We start from the raw sequence: 23,429 nt of genomic DNA on the forward strand, positions 1-23,429 counted from the left end.
CTTTCTTTTTTTGATTGAATGCACATTTTTTTATAGTCATCACAACTGTGAGGCATCATATTCACTGCTGATATTTTGGTTTGTAACAACAGGGAAAGCATAGATGTAACTAATACCATTAATTAATGATGAGTCTATTACTCTTACAGCATGCAGCTTATGCATCAAGTTTATAAGAGCGTCAAAACATTGTGCTCAATACTGGATTTTAACAATTTTTTTAATAGAATTTTTGCAAGTAGCAGTCATGCTGTCCTCAAAGATTAAAATACAAGTAGAAAAATGTGCACTTGCATACAGAAGCATTTGAAATGGTGTACAGTAAATATGATCATCCAAAATACAGTATGTGAAACTTAAAATATCTTACATTTTGACAGTTAAAAGGATGCAGCAATATAGTGCAGTTGTGGTGAAATGGTCAATATACAGATAAATGCCTGAAAACTGTATGACCAGTGATAAACATAAACTTTAATAATGTAAGTTGGTTGTATTCTCAGGATTGAATGTGCAGTTTTAATGTTTGTGAGCACAGAATTTAAAACTTAGCAAGTCACATTGGCTCTTTGCATCAAGAGTTCTGCATCTAAAAATTGAACAAAAGCAAAAATAATGTAAATGTCCCAGTTGGCTTTTCTGGTAAACAGGCTGGACTGGAGTTCCTAACTGGTTTGCTGCTGTCATTATCAATATGTAATTTTATATTCCTATGTCAATATATGTCATTATTTAGTACATTTTCTGAAAAAGCAGTTGAGAAAATGTTTATGTATAAAGTAAACTGAGACTGTAGCAATCTGTTATTGGCTAATCTGAAATGAAATACCTGACAAATCAAAGTACTTCATCACACTGATGCCAAAATAACAAATCGTTGCCAAAAGTCCTGACTAGCAGTAAATATTGTCATATCAAACTACTTATCAACTCTACTATCAAAGGTCAGACGGCTTCATTGTAACAAACACTTGACACAAACTCAAGTCAGTAAAGCATGTCAACAACAGATTAGATGTATTAGTAACGGAGCAGTGATGGTTGATGTAGCTGATGTCGCCATTATATGACCTGCATCTCTGCTGATGTCCAAACTAAGCCTTGGATGCACAACATACTTTCTTTTTATTGCACATATTTTTTTAATAACTGCCCTAAATTGTCTTAAACAATAAATGCTCAACCGTGGAGCCGCTCGGTGCACATATGTTTTCTTCTAACTAGAAGTAAACAAGAGCTCACTTTTTCTAAGCAGCTTAGCTTTCGGTTATGTAAAAGCTTTTCTTCGGCCCTTGCGTCTAGACTTGGAGACATCACACTGAATTAGGAGCAGTGAGAAGAGTTGCAGATGGATCACAAAGCACATATTTGCACCTTTGGTATATTTGGGAACATTTCAAAAGCTGCCAATAACAAAACAAAAGAAAAAACAGTTTTAATTGATGATGTTTGGGTCTATACAATTTATAGACCCAAGGCAGCACATGTAATTTCATGTGCTGCCTGTTTTAAAAGAAGAGTCTTCCTCTAGATCGAGAGGGGATGCAGCACACTTGTGTTTTGCAGGACTACTGAGGCTAAAGATAATGAGGTTAATGAGTAGTCTCATCCATTTACAAGCGTTTCCTCTTTCAGAGAAACCCACTTCTTGCTCAAGCTAATCCACAGCCCTCTTGACAGGATTTCAAACCTATATCCTGTTGACATTGATTATAATTAATTGGGAAAATAAAATGCACCAATTTCCCATGCAGATTTGTTATTGGTAATAATTCATAAATGCATTTATCAACACCACATAAAGTTCATTGTGTAAATGTTGCTGGTTTGCAGCAAACTTCCAATACTCAGAGTGAGTGAGTGATCTCTCACGTTATTGATGGATGCTTTTTAATCGCTGACACAAGCTCACAGCCAAGCTCCATCACACCGGAGCGGGAGAGCAGAGGTGGGGAGGTGGGGAGGTGGGGAGGTGGGAGGTGGGAGAGGGGGGGTTCAATCACCATCTGTTGAGCAGTCCGCCACCCTGTCCCAAGCCCATTCATCTTTGTCCCTGCTCACCCAGGCCACTGGAAAATGGGACACAGTCAATAACCCTAAATCAATCAAGCAGCTCCTGGTGAGGTAAAATTATGAATTCTCATCCACGTCAGGCGAGCCGTGGCCTCGAAACTTCTCACAGTCATGTGTGACCAGATGGTCAAAGAACAATAGGCACTGGCATGAAGATGAGTTGGTCAAGCATCATCTCTGAGATGGACGCTGCCTTTTATTCCACCGCTGAGCTGAAAAATATTGAAAACAGATCTGTGTCTGGTGATATTTAACCTTGAAAATGAAGAAAATCCAAACTATTAGTCTCATAAACTAACATTTTTCTTGTTCTCAGTCATGTGCTGCTAATGCTTGTGTGTTGCAACTGTGTTGTTGCTTGTGTCCAGCTCCAGTCAGTGCTGCGGTGGATTAGTCAGCTGCATTTATTTAAAGGTAGTGCAGAGAGAGAGAGAGAGAGAGAGAGAGAGAGAGAGCGCATGAGCCTCCGTCAGTGTGCAAGTGTCAGATCTTCAAGATGCAGCGCATCTACATGCACAGCAATGAACACTTTGAAGTCTTCACCACTGTCCTTGCCCCACAAGGTGAGTGGAATCATATCTGCAGTGAAGTGTGGCATAGCATGACATTATTATTGTTAATGAGAGCGAGATGGTGTGTCACTGTACAGAGGATAAATAAATGATGGGCTAGATCTCTCCCTCTAAGGACTCTTCATTTGCTGAAGGATGTTGTTGCAAAAATACTCAAGTGCATGCATTTTTGTAGAGATGCTCTCGTGCATATTTGCAGCTATGAAAAAAATCACAACCTTTTTGCTGATTCATGTCCACTCTCAATGGTTAACAGGGAGGTATCGATACAGAGCAGAAGCTGAAAAGGCAAGTCAAACATTCTTCTTCATTAAAATATCATCAAGTATGCACTGATAGAAAAACTGATCTCTGGCTGCAGGTTTCGCTTCATGTATGCCTTAAGCAGCAGAAATAGAAAACAAAACTCATAATCTCGTATGATCTTAGTCTTACGTACGCTGGACGTTGATTGATATGAGTTTGACATTGATGTTATTATATAAAGTCAATCACTTTCCTCCGTCTCCATTATGTGTTTCATTTCTCTAATTCCTCTGACAAACATGGACCATATTTAGGAGGAACAGATAATGAAGAGTAGACCCAGATTTAGAGTCTCTATTTCACTGCACAGCAGTTAATCTCTGAGTCTTGACACATAATCCTCTCCATTCACAGCGTCAGACCTATAGACTGCAAAGAGTTTTTAACTGCTGCTTTAATCAGTGCAACAAAAGGGAATGTCTCAAAATGCAAATCATTTAGATTTAGCATCATATTTATCAGTGCAGTGAAGTACATATTTCTGGGTACAAATGGCTACAAAGCTCAGGCTGTGACTCTCACTCTATCCATTAGATGGTAGTGGTGCACAGCTACAGACCCCACTGGCCAGATGAACTGGTGCTGTCTCCGGGTGACGTCATCCTGGTGCTGTCCAAACACGAGGAGGAGAGGTGGTTTGGGCGGCTGCAGGACGGCCAGCAGGGCTACTTCCCCGCCTCCTGTGTGATGGAGCTGAGCCAGGTTGGTTGGCTGCCTGTATGCGTTCAGCAATGCAGCATTACAGGATTGTACTGCTGCTGCTGCTTACTGTCTGAGGGCAGACTATGCTTCTATTCTACTTTGTTTCTCCATAACTGTGTAGGTTTTAAAAGCCCTGAAAAACTATTTCTCAATCTGCTCCTTACTACTTTCCTTACTGCTTGCTATGAGCAACAAGATCCTACATAAAAACATTATTTTTGACAAAATCTTAACAGATTTGGTTGTTTCTATCTGTGCTGTTTGGTTGAGGGTTTTTTTTGTAAATCATACCAAAGGATACTTTTTTTACACAAACTCAAACTTTGTGTATTGTTCATTTTGTCATTAATATTTAAAGGGGCACCGATGTTACACATGAAATTCAGGCTGTAAGGACAGTTTTATAATGTCCTCTGTAGCTCTGGAGGAGCTTTCCAAAGTTTGAAAGACAGCATATCAATGTATAGATGATTATTTTGGTTCGGGCTTGAGATTCAAAATACAGGAAACCTGCAGTACAGACTGGAGTCGTGTAGTTTGAAAGAAGTGGACATTTACTAATGAAATTTATTGTTGCATTATAGGAAGTGTAGGATCCAGAGTTTTTGGAATGTAACCCATACTAATGACTAAAAATCTGGATATCTTGACCTCTGCTTCTTCAATTTTGACCCCTCTTTATTTAATTTGCACCATGTGTGTTCTCCATCTTTATGGAAGTAAAATACTAAATCTCTTGAGTGCTCCTGTAAGGTTTTAGAGAAATAATTACAATCTGAAACCTTTTTTAACAGCAGAGCTCTACAACTTCCTTATTAATGTCCACTTTAAATTAAATGAGAATGTTTTTCTGTATAAATAGACTTGATATAATATATAAAGTTCGTTTTTGACAAAGATACTTTATTTGGGGGTTTTTATAGCAAGAAGAGATGATATAGTGTTCAATTCTTGGATCAAACAGTGCAAATACACTTACATTTTCCACTAATGTCTAAGTAAAGAAATAAATGAAAGTAAAATAAAATATAAGGACTTTGAACTGTCTACTGTGTTTTAAGGTGAAAAAAACAAATTAGAGGGAAGGATTAGCCCAGATAAGAGAAGACGGCTGAGGCAGATGCAGGTTATTTCAGGATACCAGTAAGACAGTTTTACCTCAAACACACACGACTCTTTTCATTCTCAGGCGAATCTGCCTCCCAAAGGCCTTCGTAGGAGTGTATCTCTGAGAATCTCTGCCTGGGACAGTGATGTAAGTCTGCGCGGTAAATGTGGAAGGTAAGTGTAAACCTCATATAGCAGCAACAACAACAAACTACCCCCCTCAACAAGTGCATGCATACACATCATGCACACACACACACATACACACACACACACACACACACACATACACACACACACACACACACACAGCAGCTGTTCCACCATCACACATCCCCCCATCCCCAAATCCCATCCCACTGCTCTCCGCCCAGCGCCCCTAAACAGGTGGCCCCTCTCGTCCCTCATCAGTTGACAAAGCACACTGATTACTAACCCCCATACACACACACACACACACACACACACACATACATGCAATCCCCTCTCACTGCATTGCATCTCATTAAGGTCAGAGAGGAGCGGGAGGATGCCAGAAAGACTTTGTAGTTTTTCACCTAAGAGGAAATGAAAACGCATGATAGCACAAGCAAAATTTTACTCTTTTTTATGGTAAATTATCAGCTATAAAATAACTTTTTATCAAAGCAATACATTCATTTTTGCACCATAAGTTGTCTGATATGATACTGTATCTCTCGCAGTTTATTTGACAGTAGGGGGCATTTACATTTGACAGCCTGCCACTGAAATTCACTCACACACACACACACCACACAGAGCCCTCTGTACAGCTCCGTGCCTGTCTTGTCTGCTTGCAGTGGAATTTGGGTCATGAGGAATAAACAGGGCCTTTGTGTTTGTTATTTCCTCTTTGTCCCCCAGTGGACACATTCTGCAGGCGCTCAAGAGGGGGAGCAGAGGAGGAGGTGGAGGTGGAGGTGGAGGAGGAGAGGTGGGACTGGATGGGTGCCAGGGTGATAGCGAGGGCCCCGTCCCGGTGCGGAGGCCCCAGATCCCTTTGCCTCAGCCTGTGGCCTCCCAACCCCAGACGCACAGATCCCCGGGTCTGCTCCACAGGATCTTGTCCAAGTGCCGGAAAAAGAGTGAATGCCAGGGAGCCACCAACGGGGCCTTCGAGGGCGACTAAGAGGCCCTCGTTTTTGTCCTGGGTGGCTGAGTTGAGTTCACTTCTGTAGGTGGGGGGGGGGGGTGAGCGGAGGAACTTCTGAAATATGCAAAACAGGTCTTGAATATCCTGATTTGAGCAGGAACTTGTTGCCATATCAGGTATTCTTGACTTGGCTACATTTCCAGAAGCAAGAGGTTAACAGGTGTGACTGTACACATCCAAATCAGTGATGTCACAAAAGGTGTATCACCCGTACACACATATGGTTGACAACGCTTGCTGTGACATCACGGAAGGGGGCGTGACCAGAAAAGAAACATGCCTGTGAGTTTGAATGTCCAGATGCAGTTTTCTTCTCTGTCGCAGTATGTTAAAACCTAATGCCAGGCCTTTGCTTTGTATAATATATAATTACATTCACTGCAATCATACAGTATGTGTAACTATAAATGCAGCACATAGAAATTAGTGGCAGCCAGTGAAGCAATAAGTGATGCTTCAGTGCTCAAATTTAACCTTTTTCTTCAACTTTGATGCAGTAAGAGAAATGTTATTTCCATTGTCTGTGTGCATTTTGTCCCCTGTGTGTCAGTGTCAGTCTGTTGATATGTATGTATATATTTGGCTATATAATATGCAAGCTATTATTATTTTTATGATTATAAAACCAGCAAACTCTCACTGGCTAACATCTTTTTATTTCAGTGGAAACATGCCTCAACGTATTACCTCATACTTCAGCTCCTGTTCATTTTCCTTTGAACACACTGGGCCTCCCTCCTATTTACCAATGCCGGAGGGGGAAAAAAAAAAAACTCTCTCAAGCGAAAGGAAGTGTGATTGAGGCCTGCTGAAAGCCTCGCCAAAAGACCAGGGATTGTGCCGGTTGCCCCGGAAACGCCAAAGCAGCTCTCAGAAGTTGCATGTCGTCTTCTTCCTCCGCAGTGCCTCCCAGCATGTCCCAGTAGTGGGATCTCTATAGGGTGGGATGTAGATTACCTCCTTCCAGAGGACGCAAACACCAAACCTAATCCTAACCTTGGCCTTGACCTCCGTGGGGGGAAATGCACCCCTTTCCCTCCCCTCCCCTCCCTCTGGTTTGATTTGCTCTGTGGTATAATCCTTTGTAATAAAGGCTGTAGGAGGCAGTCACTCTGGGGCCAGTGTTTGGGAGGCATGTCTCGCGTAGGGAAGGGAGTAAATGTTACAAAGAGAGACAGCGCCACTGGTCCTCTGATTCATGAGGAGAATATTTGAGTGGGCCTTTCCGCTGCTACTGTTGCAGCTTATCTCAAGCTTGTGACTCTCACTTTCATGCAGAGGGAAAGAACATCTTGCACGAAATTTGACCTTTGAGCAATGACACCATATACCCTCACTGAGTATAAAAGGTGTACACTTTCCTTAATGAGATACACAGTATGTTTGTGCATGAATGGGAAGTATGTGAAAGGAGAAATGTCACTGACAGCTATGTAGAGGCGTCCTCTTTCACCTGTTAGTGTAAGAAGTGGTTCAGCACTCACTTATAAGTTCTTGGCAGCGATACATTTGAATTCAGATAAGGTCACAAACTGTGGAGATGCTGTTTTAATTCATACTTAACACCAAATCATGCACTGTAGGCGTCATTTCAAAACTCTGCAAATCCTCAGTCAAATGAGAGCCGGATTTATCTCACACGGCGCTGACACATACAAGTGGAAACAGTGACCTATATAGGGCGGAAAGGCCAGGGTCCAAATTTGACACACACACACACACACACAGACACACACTCAGGGCTGTGGACTCTCCCGCCTAAAGTGTGCTATCCCTGCTGTGTTGTGCTGGGTGTCTTTGGGGGGATGGGGGAGGAGGGGTAACAGGGTGCCTGCCAGATGACTGCTCTGTCAGCCCTATAATGGGTTGCCATCTGCTGTCTAGCATACACAAAGGCAAACAGTGTGTGTGTGTGTGTGTGTGAGAGAGTTTGTGCACTCGCTCATGGGTGTGTGCTCAAGAGGAAGAAGGCAGGGGAGATCTGGTCGGACGCCCGCAGGCTCTGTTTCATGTCTTCGGTGTTCAAGGAAAAAAACACACAACTCACCTAGAGAAACACTCTTGCACTTATGGGCTCACTCAGCGAGCAGAAATAAAGAGGGGAGAAGGCCTGTAATGGAGAAACTGAAGCGGTGCACACGATGGTATGTTAAGTTTTACAAGATATTCAAATAGAAATGATGGAAAATATAATAAATCCCACAATATGAGCTGTGTAATAAGTCTAGTCTGTAGCGGATTTGTGTCTACGTGTCAGTAAGTCACTTTAAGGATTGTTTCCCTTAAATACATGCAGGAACCATAAGGTGGAAGGGCTGCTGCCAATAACCAATTAAGAGGGAAAAAGGTCTCTGACATCTTTCAACTCTTAGTGTGGGTCACGCAAGAACAAAAGACCCTCTTGTACGAGAACGACAGAGAAGAGAGACAGATTGATTAAGTGGACATGGCGTGCATGCAGCGCCTGTGTGTTTATGCGCGCATTGTTTTGTATGCATGTGCGCTGCTGCTCCTTAAGCATAAGGCAAGTCGTCACGTCCTTTGCCTCCCTCATTTGGTGGGCAATTGAGTGAATGGGTCTGTAAAACCAACAGCCCCGAGGACAAAGGAGCCCGGGGGCATTAAGTCATGGGTGAGTGGGCCCCTTTAGGGCCAGCAGCTGACCCTGTGGAGAGGCCTCTTGTTCTGGTGGAGGGGGCTCGTGTCCCTTGGACCCCAGGCCAAGTTGACGGCATCCCAACATATACATACACACATGACAAGGAGATTCCACTTAAAACCACTCAATCAGTGTCAGTCGAACCCCGGGGCCTCCCCAGTTCACCTGCCACATCCACCTGAGGACGATTACGGTTATATGTGAAGGATCTGACTTTCTGTTTTTACCCCCAAAGAAGAAAAAAAAGCTCTCAAGGAATCACTTGTTGGCAAGAGCTCAAGATGTTGCTATGCCTGCTGTGAACATGTCAGAAAAACTAAAGGATCACCAGAAATCTTTATTACGTGGGAAACGCCATGTAACGTATACTAATTTGTAGCAGGGGCAGCTGGCAGAGAAAGAAGGCTCCCATCAATTTCAAAAACATGGAAAAAAAAACATAGACACAGGAAGTTCATGTCATGCAACAAAGGCATTTATTTTTCCAAATTAAGTACACGGTTACAAGACAGTCGGCAGGATTTCTATGGTACCTTGGTTATGATTTCAAATGCTACAAAATACTGTGTGAGTGTTACATCTGTGATTCACCATATAAATTAAAGCAGAGTCCAGCATTATGTGTGTTGCTCATGCATAACTACAGTAGTATGACAGCTGCTTCTATCATGTATATGTACTTAATTCCCTCAAAACCTATGATGTTACATGGCCAAGTGTTGTTAACGTACAAATATATTAACTTGGACTCACAAATGGAATGTACAAACACAAATCAAACCAACAAACATACAACATATAAACACAAATATATACAGATTAGACACATCTCAGCCACCAGATTTTAAAATACAAATATGTTGATGTTAGTTTACTTTCTGTTTTAGAGTTGTGTGCTGTATACTCCTGATCTTTCCACTTGATCTCCCTGACAAGATTCCCTTCTTAGTCTCACTCAAATGCTTAATGCTGGATAATCCAGATTATTACTAATACTGGATCCACTAATGCCAATAATACAAAGAAGACCATTTATAGCTGTAGTGTTGCCTCACCGGTCCGAGATATAGTAGATTACAGAGTGTTTGTGTCAAGATGGTTAAAAAAAAAAAACAAGTGTCATGAGTCAGCCTGTTAACATGGAAGCACAGTGTGGTACATTTCTTCAACATCACACTCAAATTTGTGCGTTTTTACATTACATTTTAAGCATTTTGTTCTTATGTAAGGTGTTAAATGATGAGTGAGCAGGTAGGGGGTTGTGGTTTTGCTCAAGGGGCATTTCAGCAGGGTACAAGCTTGTTGAGTCACAACTTTGGGTCCTGCAGTGATCAAATTTAGACCTTCTTATAATAGGACGGTCTCTGATTGTAAAGGATTAGCTGTGTTTTTGCCCGGAGTTCTCTTTTTTTTTTAAAAAATGTTAGCTGCAAAGGCTTTGATGTAGTGTATTTAAGTACACATTTCTGCAGCAAAGCAGGATAAAAATATTAAAAAATCAAGCAGCATGATCTTAACGTCAGCATTCAATTAAAAGAAAAAAAAACAAACTGAGACATCCATCTAACACACAAACAAAAAAAACAAAATAAAAATAAGGACAAGAGCTACATCATCAGAATGAACAAACACACATTTAAAATTAAATGATGAGTAAAAAAGTGCAATTTGTCTATGATTAGAGGTCGGAGATGGCGTCCTGCTAGCTAATTAGAGAACATCTGAATAAAAAAGGAAAAAAAAAAAAAAAAAAGTCCTAAAAACCTATTTGTTACAAGATCACAGATACAACTACACAATGATTATTTGCTAGATCTTGCCTGGTGAGGGAAAAAAAAAAAAAAGAGAGATTAACATGTTAAATTAGTGGCAGTGCATGTTCTTCTAACTTGGAGTAATGAAACTGAATGAATGGTAGCCCAATCCTGATTTTGAAAGAGAAAAGACAATAAAATTCTTCAATAATTCCTCTTAAAATGTTTTTTTTTTAGAAATAAATAAATTAGTAGACATTAAATAAATAAAAACCTACAGCCTTCATATAAAAAGTAAATCCTTCTCGACCAATATGCTTGTTGTAGAACACTGTTGATATGAAAACTCTGGTCAGTACCAACCGTGAAACGCCTGACCGAAGCAATGGTGACCATTCATTTTTTATCACAGAGAGAGAACTGCTTTAGAGAAAGTGAGGGTTTTTAGGCTGTTTTGTCAGCAAAGTTAAACTTCTTTAAAAAAAAAAAAAACTCATGGTGTCCGATTTATATTAATATCTAGGCTTTAGAGCAGTCAGATAATAAATAAAACAAACAGAAATAAACATTAAGGTACCCTTCTATCTTTTGAGGTTCTTACACATGTACATTGCAATGAAATACATTCAACCGATGTCTCGACGGACACTATGGCCTTGGAAAGGAAACGTTGTGTTGTTACAAAAAAAAAGAAAAGAAAAAAAAAAGATACCATCGCAAGTGCTATCCAGTTTGCCCTTAAAAACACTGCTCCTTTCTCAGCAGCAAAATCAACTCAGTAGTGCAATACTGACAGCTTCCTACTGTATTTCCATCCTCAAAAAACTTCACATCACCATGGATTCTCAGCAATGTAACACCGCTGTCTCAAAAAAAAAAAAACCACGCAGCTGCATTTTTCTCTAATTTGAAAGCGGTGATTAACGCGCATGCGTGTGTCTGTGTGTGTCATGACCCTTTAGTCCATTAAAACCCATTTTAAAAGTACAATACAAATTCTTGTGTGCATGTACGTGTTTGTTTTTTTTATCTGATAACAGCAATGGGGCAGTTTAGCAAAAACGAGCTAGAGGAGATACACAATGTATGTACACAATGCGTTACATCATAAAATGTTTTTCTTGTCATTTAAACAATATATTAACAATATAAAACTCGGAAGCAGCCACTGCTAGTAATAAACACTCTATTTCTACAGCCTATACTGTATGTGCAGGTTGTTTCAACATTACTGACTAGTGCAGGAAAAAAAATCTAGCCTCTTCATATCTGTACAAAACTGCACATGTAGCCAGGTTTTGTGTGTGTTCGTAAGAAAATATAGGCCAAAGAGAGAACGCCTTTAAACAAGAAACTACTTGGGCAGTGACCTAGAAACGTGTTGAAAACAATACGAGCAGCCATGCCTTTTTTTGTGCACGTCCTTGGCAGTGCATTTCTGCTTTGAAAGAAAAGAAAACACTTCGTCTTCACTGGATTGTCTCTTACAAGATTCAGTGGAGGTTTTTTAGTTGTTGGGCAGGTGTAGTGTTGCCTGTGCAGTGAGGGGGACGGCTTTAAAGCACAAGGGCCCTTGAGGTAGAGCCAGATGATGGGTAAGGGTTCAGGTACTGACGGGCCTGTTCTGTCATGATCAGCTGGTCCTCTGTCTTCCCATAAACCACTGCTTCCCACTCACTCACCTGCGGAGAAGCGACCAAAGGTTACCAATGGTAATGCACCCTTTCTTACGCAGTACAACACTGGTCACAACAACACTTATCTACTCACTGTACATTCTCATTTACATATTTTACCCTTTATTATTTAATAAAAGGTAAATGAAAACCATGAGCATACTTCCTAAGGACTAGAAAACATTTTATGCAGGGTTGGTTTGGTTTCAACATACCTGTACAATGGCGTGTTTTGGTGCTTTGTGGGAGGCAGGGAGCTTCTTCACCCTGGGGCTAGTGAAGCGATGGGGATGCACGGGGACTAAAGGGGGCTCCTCTGCCCCAGAAGTCAAAGGGCGGCTACACTCCTCTTGCTCAGGGGTTGGGGTGATCAGAGAGGAGCTCGTCAGTAGACTATCATCTGGCACCTGCAATATGATGTTTAGTGAATGGAGGAGCTTATGATGTCGTAGTAGATTGACAATTTAAGTAATGATGTTGCATGAGTATGCATGCTTTTTCGGCAATGCCAGATACTTCACTATTGATAGCTACTGGGCTGCTCTACCTGCCTATAATCAAGTGCATATCAGTAGTAGTCACTGGGTCAAGATAAGACTTACTGATCCCCTGGGTAAGCTTTCTTATCAAGTGTCCTCGGAGTGACTTACTTGTGCGTTGTTGAGCTGCTCTTGGAAGAGTTGGACACTGAGGCAGTCTTTCCCCCAGGGGTCAAGCACAAGAGACTTGCGCACTTTTCGAGCTGGACCATCCATCTGAAATCAAAGGGCCACGATATGAATAATAGTAAATGCTCTAGTTCCATCAGTACTACCATTTAACTCATTAAAATTCTAAAATTTGTGTATCAGTAAGTATTTGCTTCTTCAGATAACAGAGCAGGTTAGTAAGTTGGTTGTAATGGACGATTTGCATCCTAATGCTACACATACATTATGTTTCCATGCTCTGTAGTCTGGCTGGAAGTCTGTTCTGTTGAAGATGTCTGCTCCAGTCTCCTGCTTCAGAACTTCTCGAATGTCCTCCTCTAGAAATGCCAAAGGCTGCGGCTGAAAAACACAAAGAGACTAGTATCACCACAAGGACAGGTGACTGCGTATACTGTTTGTGAAGAACGTTTATTATAAATACAGATGAATGAAAAGCATACAGTGTGCAGACACTTACCTCCATCTTTAGTGGCCCGTGCATTTTCTCCTGGGCAGCCAAAGCGTTTTTGAAGGGAGTCGGTGTCCTCGGGGTTGGAATCATGACAGTTTTATGGAATTTAGGAGTCCTGGAACTGGAAAATTGAAAAAAAATGTTTTTAATTAATCTTGTCTTAACAATCAGATGGAAAATTTCCTCAATGCATATCATGATTGAGCTCTTCTCTTGGGATCTGTATGTATCTTTATTGCCTTTTTTCCCCTGTTTATTTATATTTATTTACCCATCGTTCTCTTTCTGGTGCTTGGGTGTGGTTTCTTTGTGAAGCGGCGTATTGAGGAGACATCTTTGGGCGCACACAGGAGTCGAGGTGAGGGCTGGGTTATCCAAATTCAGATGCTCTGCCCCTGATATATTGCAGAACTGGGGAAAACAGACAAGTCATGTCAGCCACACGACCAGAGCAACCTCAGTATATCTACTCTGTAATAATGCAATCAGACGAGGGGAGGAGGGCTGTGATGTGTGAAGAAAAGAAAACAGATTTCATTTACTCGTGATGGAGTGAATGGCAGTGACTTTGTGGGCGTTTTCTTGGGCGAATTTGAGACATTTTCCAAAAAGGAGGAGCAGGTCCTGTCGCACAAAGGAGATGGTTCCCCCCTCTCTCTTCTCCTCCTCCTCCCAATAGATGCCTGGGTGGGTTTGGATGAGTTGATGGGCGTCAGGGAGGTGACAGGGCCCATACCAAGCGGATCACAGTTCTTGTCACAGCCTGAGATGGCGGTTGGAGTGTTGACTATGAAGCCCATCGAATTGTCAATCGTCCTCTCTTGCAGGAGAGAGGTGTAGCCTGCCTGGTTGTGCCTGGGTGGTGTCGCTGCCTCTGACAAGTCAAAGCTGGCCACATCGCTCCATGCCACAGGGTCCTGCAGAGCAAAACACATCTGCAGTAGATCTTTAATACATTCAGGACTATTTCAACAAATTCATACTGAGATATTTTAGTTCTCTGTTGTGCTCTTTGTGTTACTTACTGAGTCAATGAGCTCCATGGTCTCTGCAAATTCCGGTATGGTCTGCAGGGTGGAGAGCACAGTGCTCGCCTCTACGGCCAGGAACTTGCTGGGCGAGACAGGAAGTTGTGCTGGAGGTCCCCGGGGGATCTCAGGGCCCCTCCAGGGCCTCCTTTCCGCCTGCTCCTCCAGGCTGCTGCTACTCGTGGTCAACGTGTCATCTGACACACTGTCCGACCAGGCCGAGTACTGCTCCAAGTTCTGAAGGGCAGGAGTGAGAGAATCTGATCAGGCGGTGCAGGAAAATTATTCTAAATTTGTGTGTGTTTTGAATTGATATGTGATACTGCAACAAATCAGCCCAATCTTGACCACTCAATCATTCAATATTACATCACTGACTGTGAAGAATGAGGTATTACATGAATGGAGTGAATGAAATGTGAAAACAGTGCAAGGGAGGGACAGAACAGGAACAGGAGAGACAGAGGAGAGTGCGCTTGTTTCAAAAACAAACTGTTGGCGGAGCATGGGGGTGTGAAGACTGGAGGGGATGACAGAGCGGGTTCATGTTTGGTAATGATGGTAATGGGGGGCGGAGGGGAGGGGGGTAGGGCGGCTACCAAGCACAGCTTCAGGCCAGTCTGAATGAGTAGCGATGGGAAGCTAGTTACTATAGCAACACTACAGCAAATCAGGCTACAGGCACGCATACATGTGCGCCATTCTTGTTTTCACATGGATACACTGCAAAAAGTCCATTGCGCAATGTCTTGAAATCTTCTTTTCCTTAAAGTAAGGAAAAAAATTCACCAAGCAGATGGGATTTGGGAATTTTCTTGAAACAAGTGTCAGTATTTTTTTTTAAATCAAGTGATATTAAGGCCTAAAGAATAACACCTGGTTCGAGAAAATTCATAAGATTCTGACTTTGATTTCATTTCAAGACTCAAAGCTCGGTTAAATAATATTTTTAATATTAAAATGACCCTTTTACAGTGTATGTAAGCTACAAACACACGCAGGCTATGCTGACTAAGATTGCTAACACACATTTGGAGTGTGTTCTTACACATGGACCTCTGCACTGCACTTGTCGTTGGACTTCATTTTCTGCTGACATAAGCAGCAGCTCAAGCTCCTTAATTCTTTGCTCTCTGTCGGGATCATCCAGGCAGGATGGCTGAAATAAACAAACGTCAGGGAGGAGAGGTTGAGAGGAAAGGAGGAAAGGAAGAAGTTAAGAAAAACAGGAGAAAAAGACACAAAAAACAACAGATTTACACATAAAATACTATGGGAGCATTTGAGATTTACCCCCTTATATCTGTTATTGAATGTTAGGTGAAAATAACGGGACATTCAAGTATTTGATTTGAAGTCCAGAGTTAGCGATCACAAAGAAAATCATAGAAAGTCTAGAAAATAAAGATGTGGCAAGTGATTTTCAGTAGCATGCACAGAATCATACAAAGACTCACCGGTATGAAGCCTGAACTATCAGAGAGACTGTCCATCATGTGTCTACTGTGAGGATCATAATTATATCCCCCCATCTGAATCACAGAGAATCACATTTAAGTTCAAATCAATAAAGACAACAAATAGAAGAAATCAAAACAGTATTTAGACCAGAAAGAAAGTAGACCTGGTTGGGTCCCGTCATGGGCAGGGGGCTGCGGTCACAGTGCTGGGGCTCTGTTGGTGTTGGAGGACACTGTCTGTGATGGCGTCTCTTCCCTCCGGTTTGAGAGGAAGTGAAAGTCTTGCAGCCATCTTGTAGGTAGCCCTCGTGCTCCACCTTCCTCCTCATGGTGGAGTTCCAGTGGTTCTTGATGGAGTTGTCAGTCCTGTTGAGAAGAGGATCAGCCATTTTAAGCAAATTGCCTGTTTCAATGCTCAAACTGGAAATAGATACAGTATGTGTGAGATGATATTACCGTCCAGGAAGGAGCTTGGAGATCTCTGCCCAGCGGTTGCCCAGTCGTTTGTGGGCCTCATAGATGATTCGATCCTCTTCCTGAGTCCATGAAGATTTCTTTACTTCTGGGTTAAGGTGGTTGTGCCACCGTTCACGGCACTGCTTCCCAATTCTTCCCTGGAGGTGCTTTGCGATAACCGACCAGCGCTTGGGGCCATACTTGTGAACCAGGTCAATAACCTGCACAAACACCATCAGAAGAAATATATATAAGACATAGTTTTGATTCCTTAATCAGAAAATTATCATTTAAACATTGCTGCATCTTCCTATAATGCTCTCTGTCATCTTTCATTTTATGTACGATGGGGCCCATATTGCATTCTCCAAATTACAAGCTTTATAAAGAGACAAACTGTCTTCCTTCTTTTTCTTATTTATAGCCAACAGCAGCTCTGGTGTTTGGAAAGCTCTCACTGCAGCAGCAGCAGAGCTTGTTTGGCTGTTTCTGTCACAGTTGAAAAATGTTGTGACGTCGTTGTTGGCAACCCAGGCTATTATTGATATTGTAGGTTTGTGTTTCTGATATGATGCCAAGGTTTTGGAGGAATGAGACACCATTCTTAACATTCTTGAAGAATCCTGATCCATGTAAGGGATGCATTATTCATCTTAGAGCTTGGGCTGATATTAGAGCTCTACTGTGTACAAAGAAGGGCTCGGCTCTACACGAGTGACGTGTAAAGTCTGTGTTTTATTAGGGATGATGTAGTGGAGCATTTATTTAGCAAAAAGAAAAAGAAAAAAAAAAGAAGCTAAGGCAAAGAAAGTTTTCGGCGGGAAATAAGCTGGCGCCTGTGCACAGCCCTGTTAGCTTGGTGGTAAAAGACACATTGCATATTGTGGCATTTGTGTTTGTATTCTTGCACTTAGACTAAACTATTCTCGACACTCCTCACGGCCTCCTTCTGTCTCCCCTATCATTTAACTATTTTGTCATCCCTCTTTCTGTCTAGAACAGGACACTCCCGGCTCCTCTTACCTTTTGATCCTCTTCTTTTGTCCAGGGTCCTTTCACCAGCTCTGGGTTGAGTACCTTCTGCCAGCGGTGCTGACACTGGCCATCTGTCCTCCCCTGTGACAGAGCAGCACAAAGCTCAACACCTCATTACACCACACCACTACCTCACAGTTACACCTTCTCCTGACAGCTGTAAATGAATCAGTCCAGTCACTGAATGCATGACTATCACTGTTAAAAACATTGGAACGATGTTAATTTACTGAATGGTGTGTATAGTTATAAACTGTTAAAATGGAAAGAGATGGACCAATGCCATAAAGCACTTAACAAAATTTGTTTTTGTTACACAATGCAGGCACATCACATTATATACTTACTAGAAAATAGTTTGCTATTAATTTCCAGGAGTCAGTTCCATGCTGTTCCACAAGCTTTTTCAGCTTTTCATCCTTAAAACAAATAGAAACAGAGTGAGTAAAGACACTATTCCTTCATCTACATTACCATACTGTCCTATTTAATTGTACAATTGAATAAAATAACAGCAGTGACTCCACTAAAACGTGTGGAAAACGCCGTCTTATTTGCAAAGATAAAAATAAAAATCTCATGCAGCAGAAAGTCCCCATCTCACTCTGCCAAATAACCTGCAAAACCCCCCCTACAGTCCAGACCTCCCTCGTACTTCTGATAAACTTACCTCATCACGGGACCACTTCACTTTGCACAGCACTTTTTTGTCTTTGCTCTTCTCTTTACTCTCTGGATCTGTGGAGTGTAGCTCTTCATCCTCATCATTGCTAAAAGTACACAGGACAAATGTGGAAAAGGAGTAAAAGAAGAGCAGGTTTTATTAATGGAGCCAAAATTTCTTTATAAGGTCAATGACTGTAAGCAGGACGTGATATGTGATATGAGTATGGCATTGCATGGAAGTTGCTAATACTGGCTCCTGTATCAGTATCTTAGTACCTATCAGTACCTAATACATTTTGGATAGTCAAACTTATGCAAATGCATACATGTAAGTCTCTCCACTTGTAAAGGATATCCTGTCATTGCACAAGCTCCCAGGGGAAAGGTGCAAGAGGTTACACAAAGCTCAGCTTTTAGTAGATTTCTTTAAACCAGGTTGACTCATTCCTTGCTGTATTGCAGGCTAAAAGAAGTTTGGACAAAGATGTGGCAACTGAAGACTAATCACCAGTGACCAGTAATTGATAGATTGAATGGAAACAGGTAAGGATCACTGGGGTGGTCTAAATACGAGTATATAATAACACTGTATGAGTACAACTAAACTGTCACTGGCCTTATTTAGAGCCAGAATTTTTGACAAACCTTGTCAGAATAAAAAAAAGTAAGAGAGAAGCAACTTGCATACATGCCAGCATACAACAACACAAAATTCCTCTCCTCTGAGTCTGACACAAGACGTTGGCAGGTAGTTCTGTACTTCTGTGTTCCCATAATACTTGCTGCTGCTGCTGGGCAACACTTTCTTTGTGGTAGTGGAGCAGACTTTAATAAATGGAGTAGAAATTAAGTTAGCCATTACCAAGATCCATTACCATACAGAAGACCTTTACAATCATACACACTGACACAAGGGGAAAACAGTGCTTTCCTCCAGGTCTCGTGTCAGAATGTGGAGTGAAAGGTTTACTTCAGTGTGGAAACTTGAACATGGCACTTGAATTTTGGTGTGGCCTGATTCCCTCACTGGAGCAAAAAGAAGTGTGGAAGTGAGTCTGGACCTATGGCTGAACAGGAAGGAGGGGCATAATGGGGGCCGAAGGAAAGGGGCAATCCCACATCAACAGGCTCTTTCACCTCCAGAGGTGTGTGAGTGTGTGAGTGTGTGTGTGTGTCATTTTTGATGGAGGAGGCGGTGCGCTGGGGTGTGGTCAAGGGAATGGCAGAGCCCTAACGGTCCAGTTGTTCAAAAAGTTTCAAAAAACAGGCAGGCTTATATAACTCCTTCACATTTTATTTAACACATTATTTACCTTAATATAATACAAATATGATATTAAAATGTGTTTCAAAAGTTGTAAAATGAACAACCGGAGTATCAGTAGTATCAAACATTCATCGTCAGAGTTTCCTGCATTTTCATAAACAGTTAAGAGGATATTGCAAGATACAGGATGTGCGCGCCCTGCATCAAATCCTGAGCTGGTCTAATTGCAAAATCCCACCCATCTTTCCCCAGATGTGAACACAAGGAGGCGGTTCATGGTGGTGATAACACATAGCTGAAGTTACATAATTGCCTTGTTTGTGTTTTTAGAGTTTTATATGATCAGAATCATCAGTAAGGCTGCAACCAAAAATTATTTTCATTGTTGATTGTTTTTTTTCAATAAATTGTTTACTTTAGTCTATAAAATGTCAGAAAATAGTGAAAAAATGCCCATCACAATTTCCCACAGCCTAAGGCTGAACCTTCAAAATGCTTGTTTTGTCCGACCAACAGTCTAAAAACCTAAAGGTGTTAAATTTATGATGATAAAAATCAAAGAAAAACATCAAATCCTCATATATGAGCAACTGGAACCAGCAAATGAATGGCATTTTTGCTTGATAAACTACTAAAATGATCAATCAATAGTCAAAATTAGCAATTAAAATTATGTTGGTGAGCCAATCAATTAATCAATAATCGTTTCAGCAATAATTGTCTGTTTTTAACATGAATAATTATGACACATGACAACACTTGAATGCAAATATTCTTAGTTTTATGCAACCAGCTGTTTTTGGATGCCAATGCTCTGCCTGCTTTGGTCACTATAATTAAACAGGAAAATAAATTTAACTTGTCATGTCTAAGCACAAACACACACAACTTTCTGTCTCTTGGGTACTTTTTGAAAAACAAAGAATGACTTTAGGCTATGCAAGTTTCCAATATGAGCAAAACATTTAACACCAATATGAGCAAAACATTTCATTCAAAACATCTCATTTTGTAGCTTTTTATCGGTTTTGTGTCCTCATCCAGACAAACAGAATCTAACTTGTAAAAAGGTTTTATATGCTACAATTAAGCTGACTGACCTGTCACTTTCAAGGATGCTACTGTTACATAACTACTCTTTGACAATGAGCTGCGCGCCTCCCATACATAGCAGTCTAAATTATTCCAACAATATTTAAAAAAAAAAACACGTTAAAAACATACTAGATATAACTCTCATCTTAAAATAATATCCACATTTTACACTATCCAGACTAACGTTACTTTTAAGGCAACTGTGAGAGGTCGGTTATTAACCATCAGTTACTATGTATGCATAAGGCACTCTCCATTAACTAGCAGTCATTAACAATGCAGGTGGAGCTCGTTACAGTGTGTCTGTGCAGGTGCAGGTGCAATGCAAGTTGCATAATGCTGTCAAAAATGAAACTTAAAGCAGCGTGGCTTTTTACGTTTCATTTTCAGGACACCGTAGCAACACCCAGCTTAAATAAAGGTGCACAGAGACACCGGTGAAGGTGACAAACAGATCCTAGCGACCTGGATAATGAAACAACACTGTATTATTGTTGGCACCCACCTGCGTGATTTCACGTTGTCCATGACAGTCGGTAGGATGATTGAACCTTTTCAGCGACGAACCTGTGTTTGGCAGCTCTGTAAAATCCCACATTAATAGATGTTTATCCATAGAAATCGTTGTCATTCGGCTAACGTTAGCCAGCGAGCTAACTTAATGTACAGTTCATAATATTACGCTGTCTCTGTAAAAGCCGCGTTCATGGTCGATAACATCTTTCCAGAGAAACGCGGTGCTCCGTCCTCCTTTAAGACTTTTACAGGACAAAAACACAAGATAAAACGCCGATATTAACCTAAAAAGACGGACATATTACTTTCATTACTCGCAGTCCGAGTGCTTCTATCTCACTCATCTTATTTCCATTTGGCGTTATGATTTTTGTCCATCCCGCCGATTCTCGCGCCCAGCCCTCTGCGCAGGCGGCCTCGCCCCTGATTGGTCAGAAATATGGCTCTTAAAAAAAAAGGAGTCGATACTCGAAACCGATTGGTCAAACAGTTGGAGGAGAGGCTCGCGTGTGATTGGCTAAAAGTGGGATGTGGTTTTGTTTGATTGGGCGACAACGCGAGGAGGCGGGAATTAAGTAAGACGACTGTGCTGTCACCTTTCTGGAGAATGGGTCTTTTCATGAAGGCGGTGGTGGCTCAAAGTGGGGTGCGGGGACTTTCAGGGGCCCTTGATGGAGTTTCAGGGGGCTTCCCAACCACATAATTAATTTCACTGGTGACAAGCGCGATGAAAATATCACTACTAGCCTTCAGTGACTCCACTTTTATCCTCTTACACAGTGCTGAGAGTAATTTTGTGTTCATGTGTAACCAAACGTATTCCTAGAAGCTGACAGCTCTACTTGAATGAATATAGCCCATTTTTATGCAATAGGGCAAGTCTTTATTGGAGTGCAAGACAGCAGTGTTTATGCCACCTATTGCTGTTGTTTCACAATGTAAGGTCAATTAATCGCGAACTCAAAATTGTGGTTTCCTGCAAGGAATTATGATGGTTGTAGGACTTGAGATTCGTTCCACTTTGATGCAGAATATTTGCAGAAAACTCTGATAAACATATAGATGCATAGATAAACATTTCCTTTCACTTTGACAGGCAGCAATTGTATATCCACAGCACACACTGCAGCTACTTTAAACTGTGTTTTGCTGACACCTTGTGGACGTAACTTTTGCATCCTCACTATGCATATAAAGCTATAAATATAGTATTTAACATGAAAATGAGTTGGATCACATTTCTGCAGATTTCACTATGAATTTTAATTGGTCATAATATCATATGTGCTCATCAGTTCCAATCGTGTAGGTCTACTTGGGACATACTCTTGATGGATGGGGTAAGTGGTGCAATGCGTCTGTATGGATTTTGACAGCTACTTACTCGGAAACATTTATTCAAAATGATGACCTTGAAATAGAATGTAATAGTATGAAATAGACGCATTTCACTATGTATGTTGTAAACTGTATCATGATTCTGAGATATTATAATTCACAGTTATGAATTTATGTTGCATAATTAGTGTATCATCATTTTTACACAGTCATATTTATGAGATATCGATTATTTTTCTATTACTCCTTGATCTTTTTCCATTAATCTATTTTTCTGGCGATTATGGGCCAGAAATCTATTGTTCCTCCATATAGAATTAGGATGTGTATGATTTTATGGATACCTAATAGGCATGTCCCTCCTTTCTACCTGTAGGTGACACTGTTTAACTGTTTGACGTCTAACATGTTGTCATTCTTGAGTGTGAGTGTAAGACAGAGTAGATATGTGAAGTTAGCCAGGAAACCACAAGATGACCGGAAATGACTCATTATGCGTCCAAAAATAACAGCATGAAAGCTGTCACTTTGGAAATAATGCATTTTGTGCAAAAATGCATTTAAAGTTTATCTGAAGCTTTTATGAGGCTTCAGCAGTCTGAGTTAGTCATATCAAGTGGATATCTGCCATATTTACAGTGTTTTTAGTATAAAATTCCCTATTTGTGTTTCCTTGTTGTACTACAGTGGAAGTATAGTAACAAAAAGAGAGACTTTGGCGCTAAAAAGACTGTAACATTGAAAGATATGATTTGACTAATTTGGATGGCTGAAGCTTCATATTAGCTTCAGATAAACTTTTAAATACATTTTTTCACAGAAGGAGGACTTACATTTTAAGCACATTATGAAGGGATCTTCTAATGGCCAGTATAAAAAAGAGAAATGATTATGGCAAGAAAAAATTTGGGCCCCTTACTTTTGTTTTAACACAGACTTGAAAAATTGTGAACCTGTCCTTTAATGTGTTTACTTTGAGGTGACAGGATATGCAGGCCACAGAAGATACAGAGAGATGTGGTTTTTAAAAAACAGCCATAAGAACTGTAAGCAAAACTAATTATCAAAGACTTGGTAGCTCTTCAAACATATCAAAACAAATGTAGTATATCAATGTATGTCAGTTTAAGGGGTGAATTTATTGAAGAGTTGTAAAGAAGAACTGAAAATACATAACACACTTTGTACGTTTAAAACATGTCTAAAAATAATTTAATGAATAATCATATTAGCATGGTAGGGACACAGATGTTACATTTTGACATCAAAAAATGTCAGCTATATTGTATTATTTTCTAAAATTGCCTGCAGAAATAGCTTTTTTTGTTTCGTTTTTTTTTCTTTCATTATTCCAAATTGGTTTTTATCATTATTTACAGAACAG

The 23,429-nt window shown here is 40.8% G+C and overlaps 1 protein-coding gene across 3 annotated transcripts; it reads right to left on the reverse strand.

Moving 5' to 3' along the window:
- Window positions 1-9,046: 9,046 nt before the first annotated feature.
- Window positions 9,047-21,684, reverse strand: mybl1 (v-myb avian myeloblastosis viral oncogene homolog-like 1). Of its 3 annotated transcripts, none has more exons than XM_042399987.1 (16): window positions 20,697-21,684; window positions 17,834-17,933; window positions 17,511-17,582; window positions 17,152-17,244; window positions 16,129-16,349; window positions 15,837-16,038; window positions 15,670-15,744; window positions 15,261-15,371; window positions 14,210-14,449; window positions 13,727-14,119; window positions 13,456-13,595; window positions 13,191-13,305; window positions 12,956-13,072; window positions 12,674-12,778; window positions 12,239-12,430; window positions 9,047-12,029 (listed from the first exon to the last, which is right to left on the reverse strand). In XM_042399987.1, exons 1-16 carry the CDS (start codon window positions 20,717-20,719, stop codon window positions 11,904-11,906), a joined length of 2,325 nt encoding a protein of 774 aa, XP_042255921.1. In that variant the 5' UTR covers window positions 20,720-21,684; the 3' UTR covers window positions 9,047-11,903. The 3 variants fall into 3 exon arrangements, with proteins under 3 accessions (XP_042255921.1, XP_042255922.1, XP_042255923.1); XM_042399988.1 differs by having other exon boundaries at window positions 13,727-14,101; window positions 20,697-21,683; XM_042399989.1 differs by lacking the exon at window positions 15,261-15,371 and having other exon boundaries at window positions 20,697-21,683.
- Window positions 21,685-23,429: the final 1,745 nt, after the last annotated feature.

The sequence above is a fragment of the Thunnus maccoyii genome, chromosome 21, assembly GCF_910596095.1.
Source record: "Thunnus maccoyii chromosome 21, fThuMac1.1, whole genome shotgun sequence".
Lineage (NCBI taxonomy): Eukaryota > Metazoa > Chordata > Actinopteri > Scombriformes > Scombridae > Thunnus > Thunnus maccoyii.

Coding starts and splice junctions, on each gene's coding strand:
- mybl1 (XM_042399987.1), bottom strand. CDS start 20,719: ATGGACAACGTGAAATCACGCAG. Junction 17,583..17,833: donor TGAAGTGGTCCCGTGATGAG/GTAAGTTTATCA, acceptor ATTTGTTTTAAG/GATGAAAAGCTGAAAAAGCT. Junction 12,030..12,238: donor CAAAACACGCCATTGTACAG/GTATGTTGAAAC, acceptor GCTTCTCCGCAG/GTGAGTGAGTGGGAAGCAGT.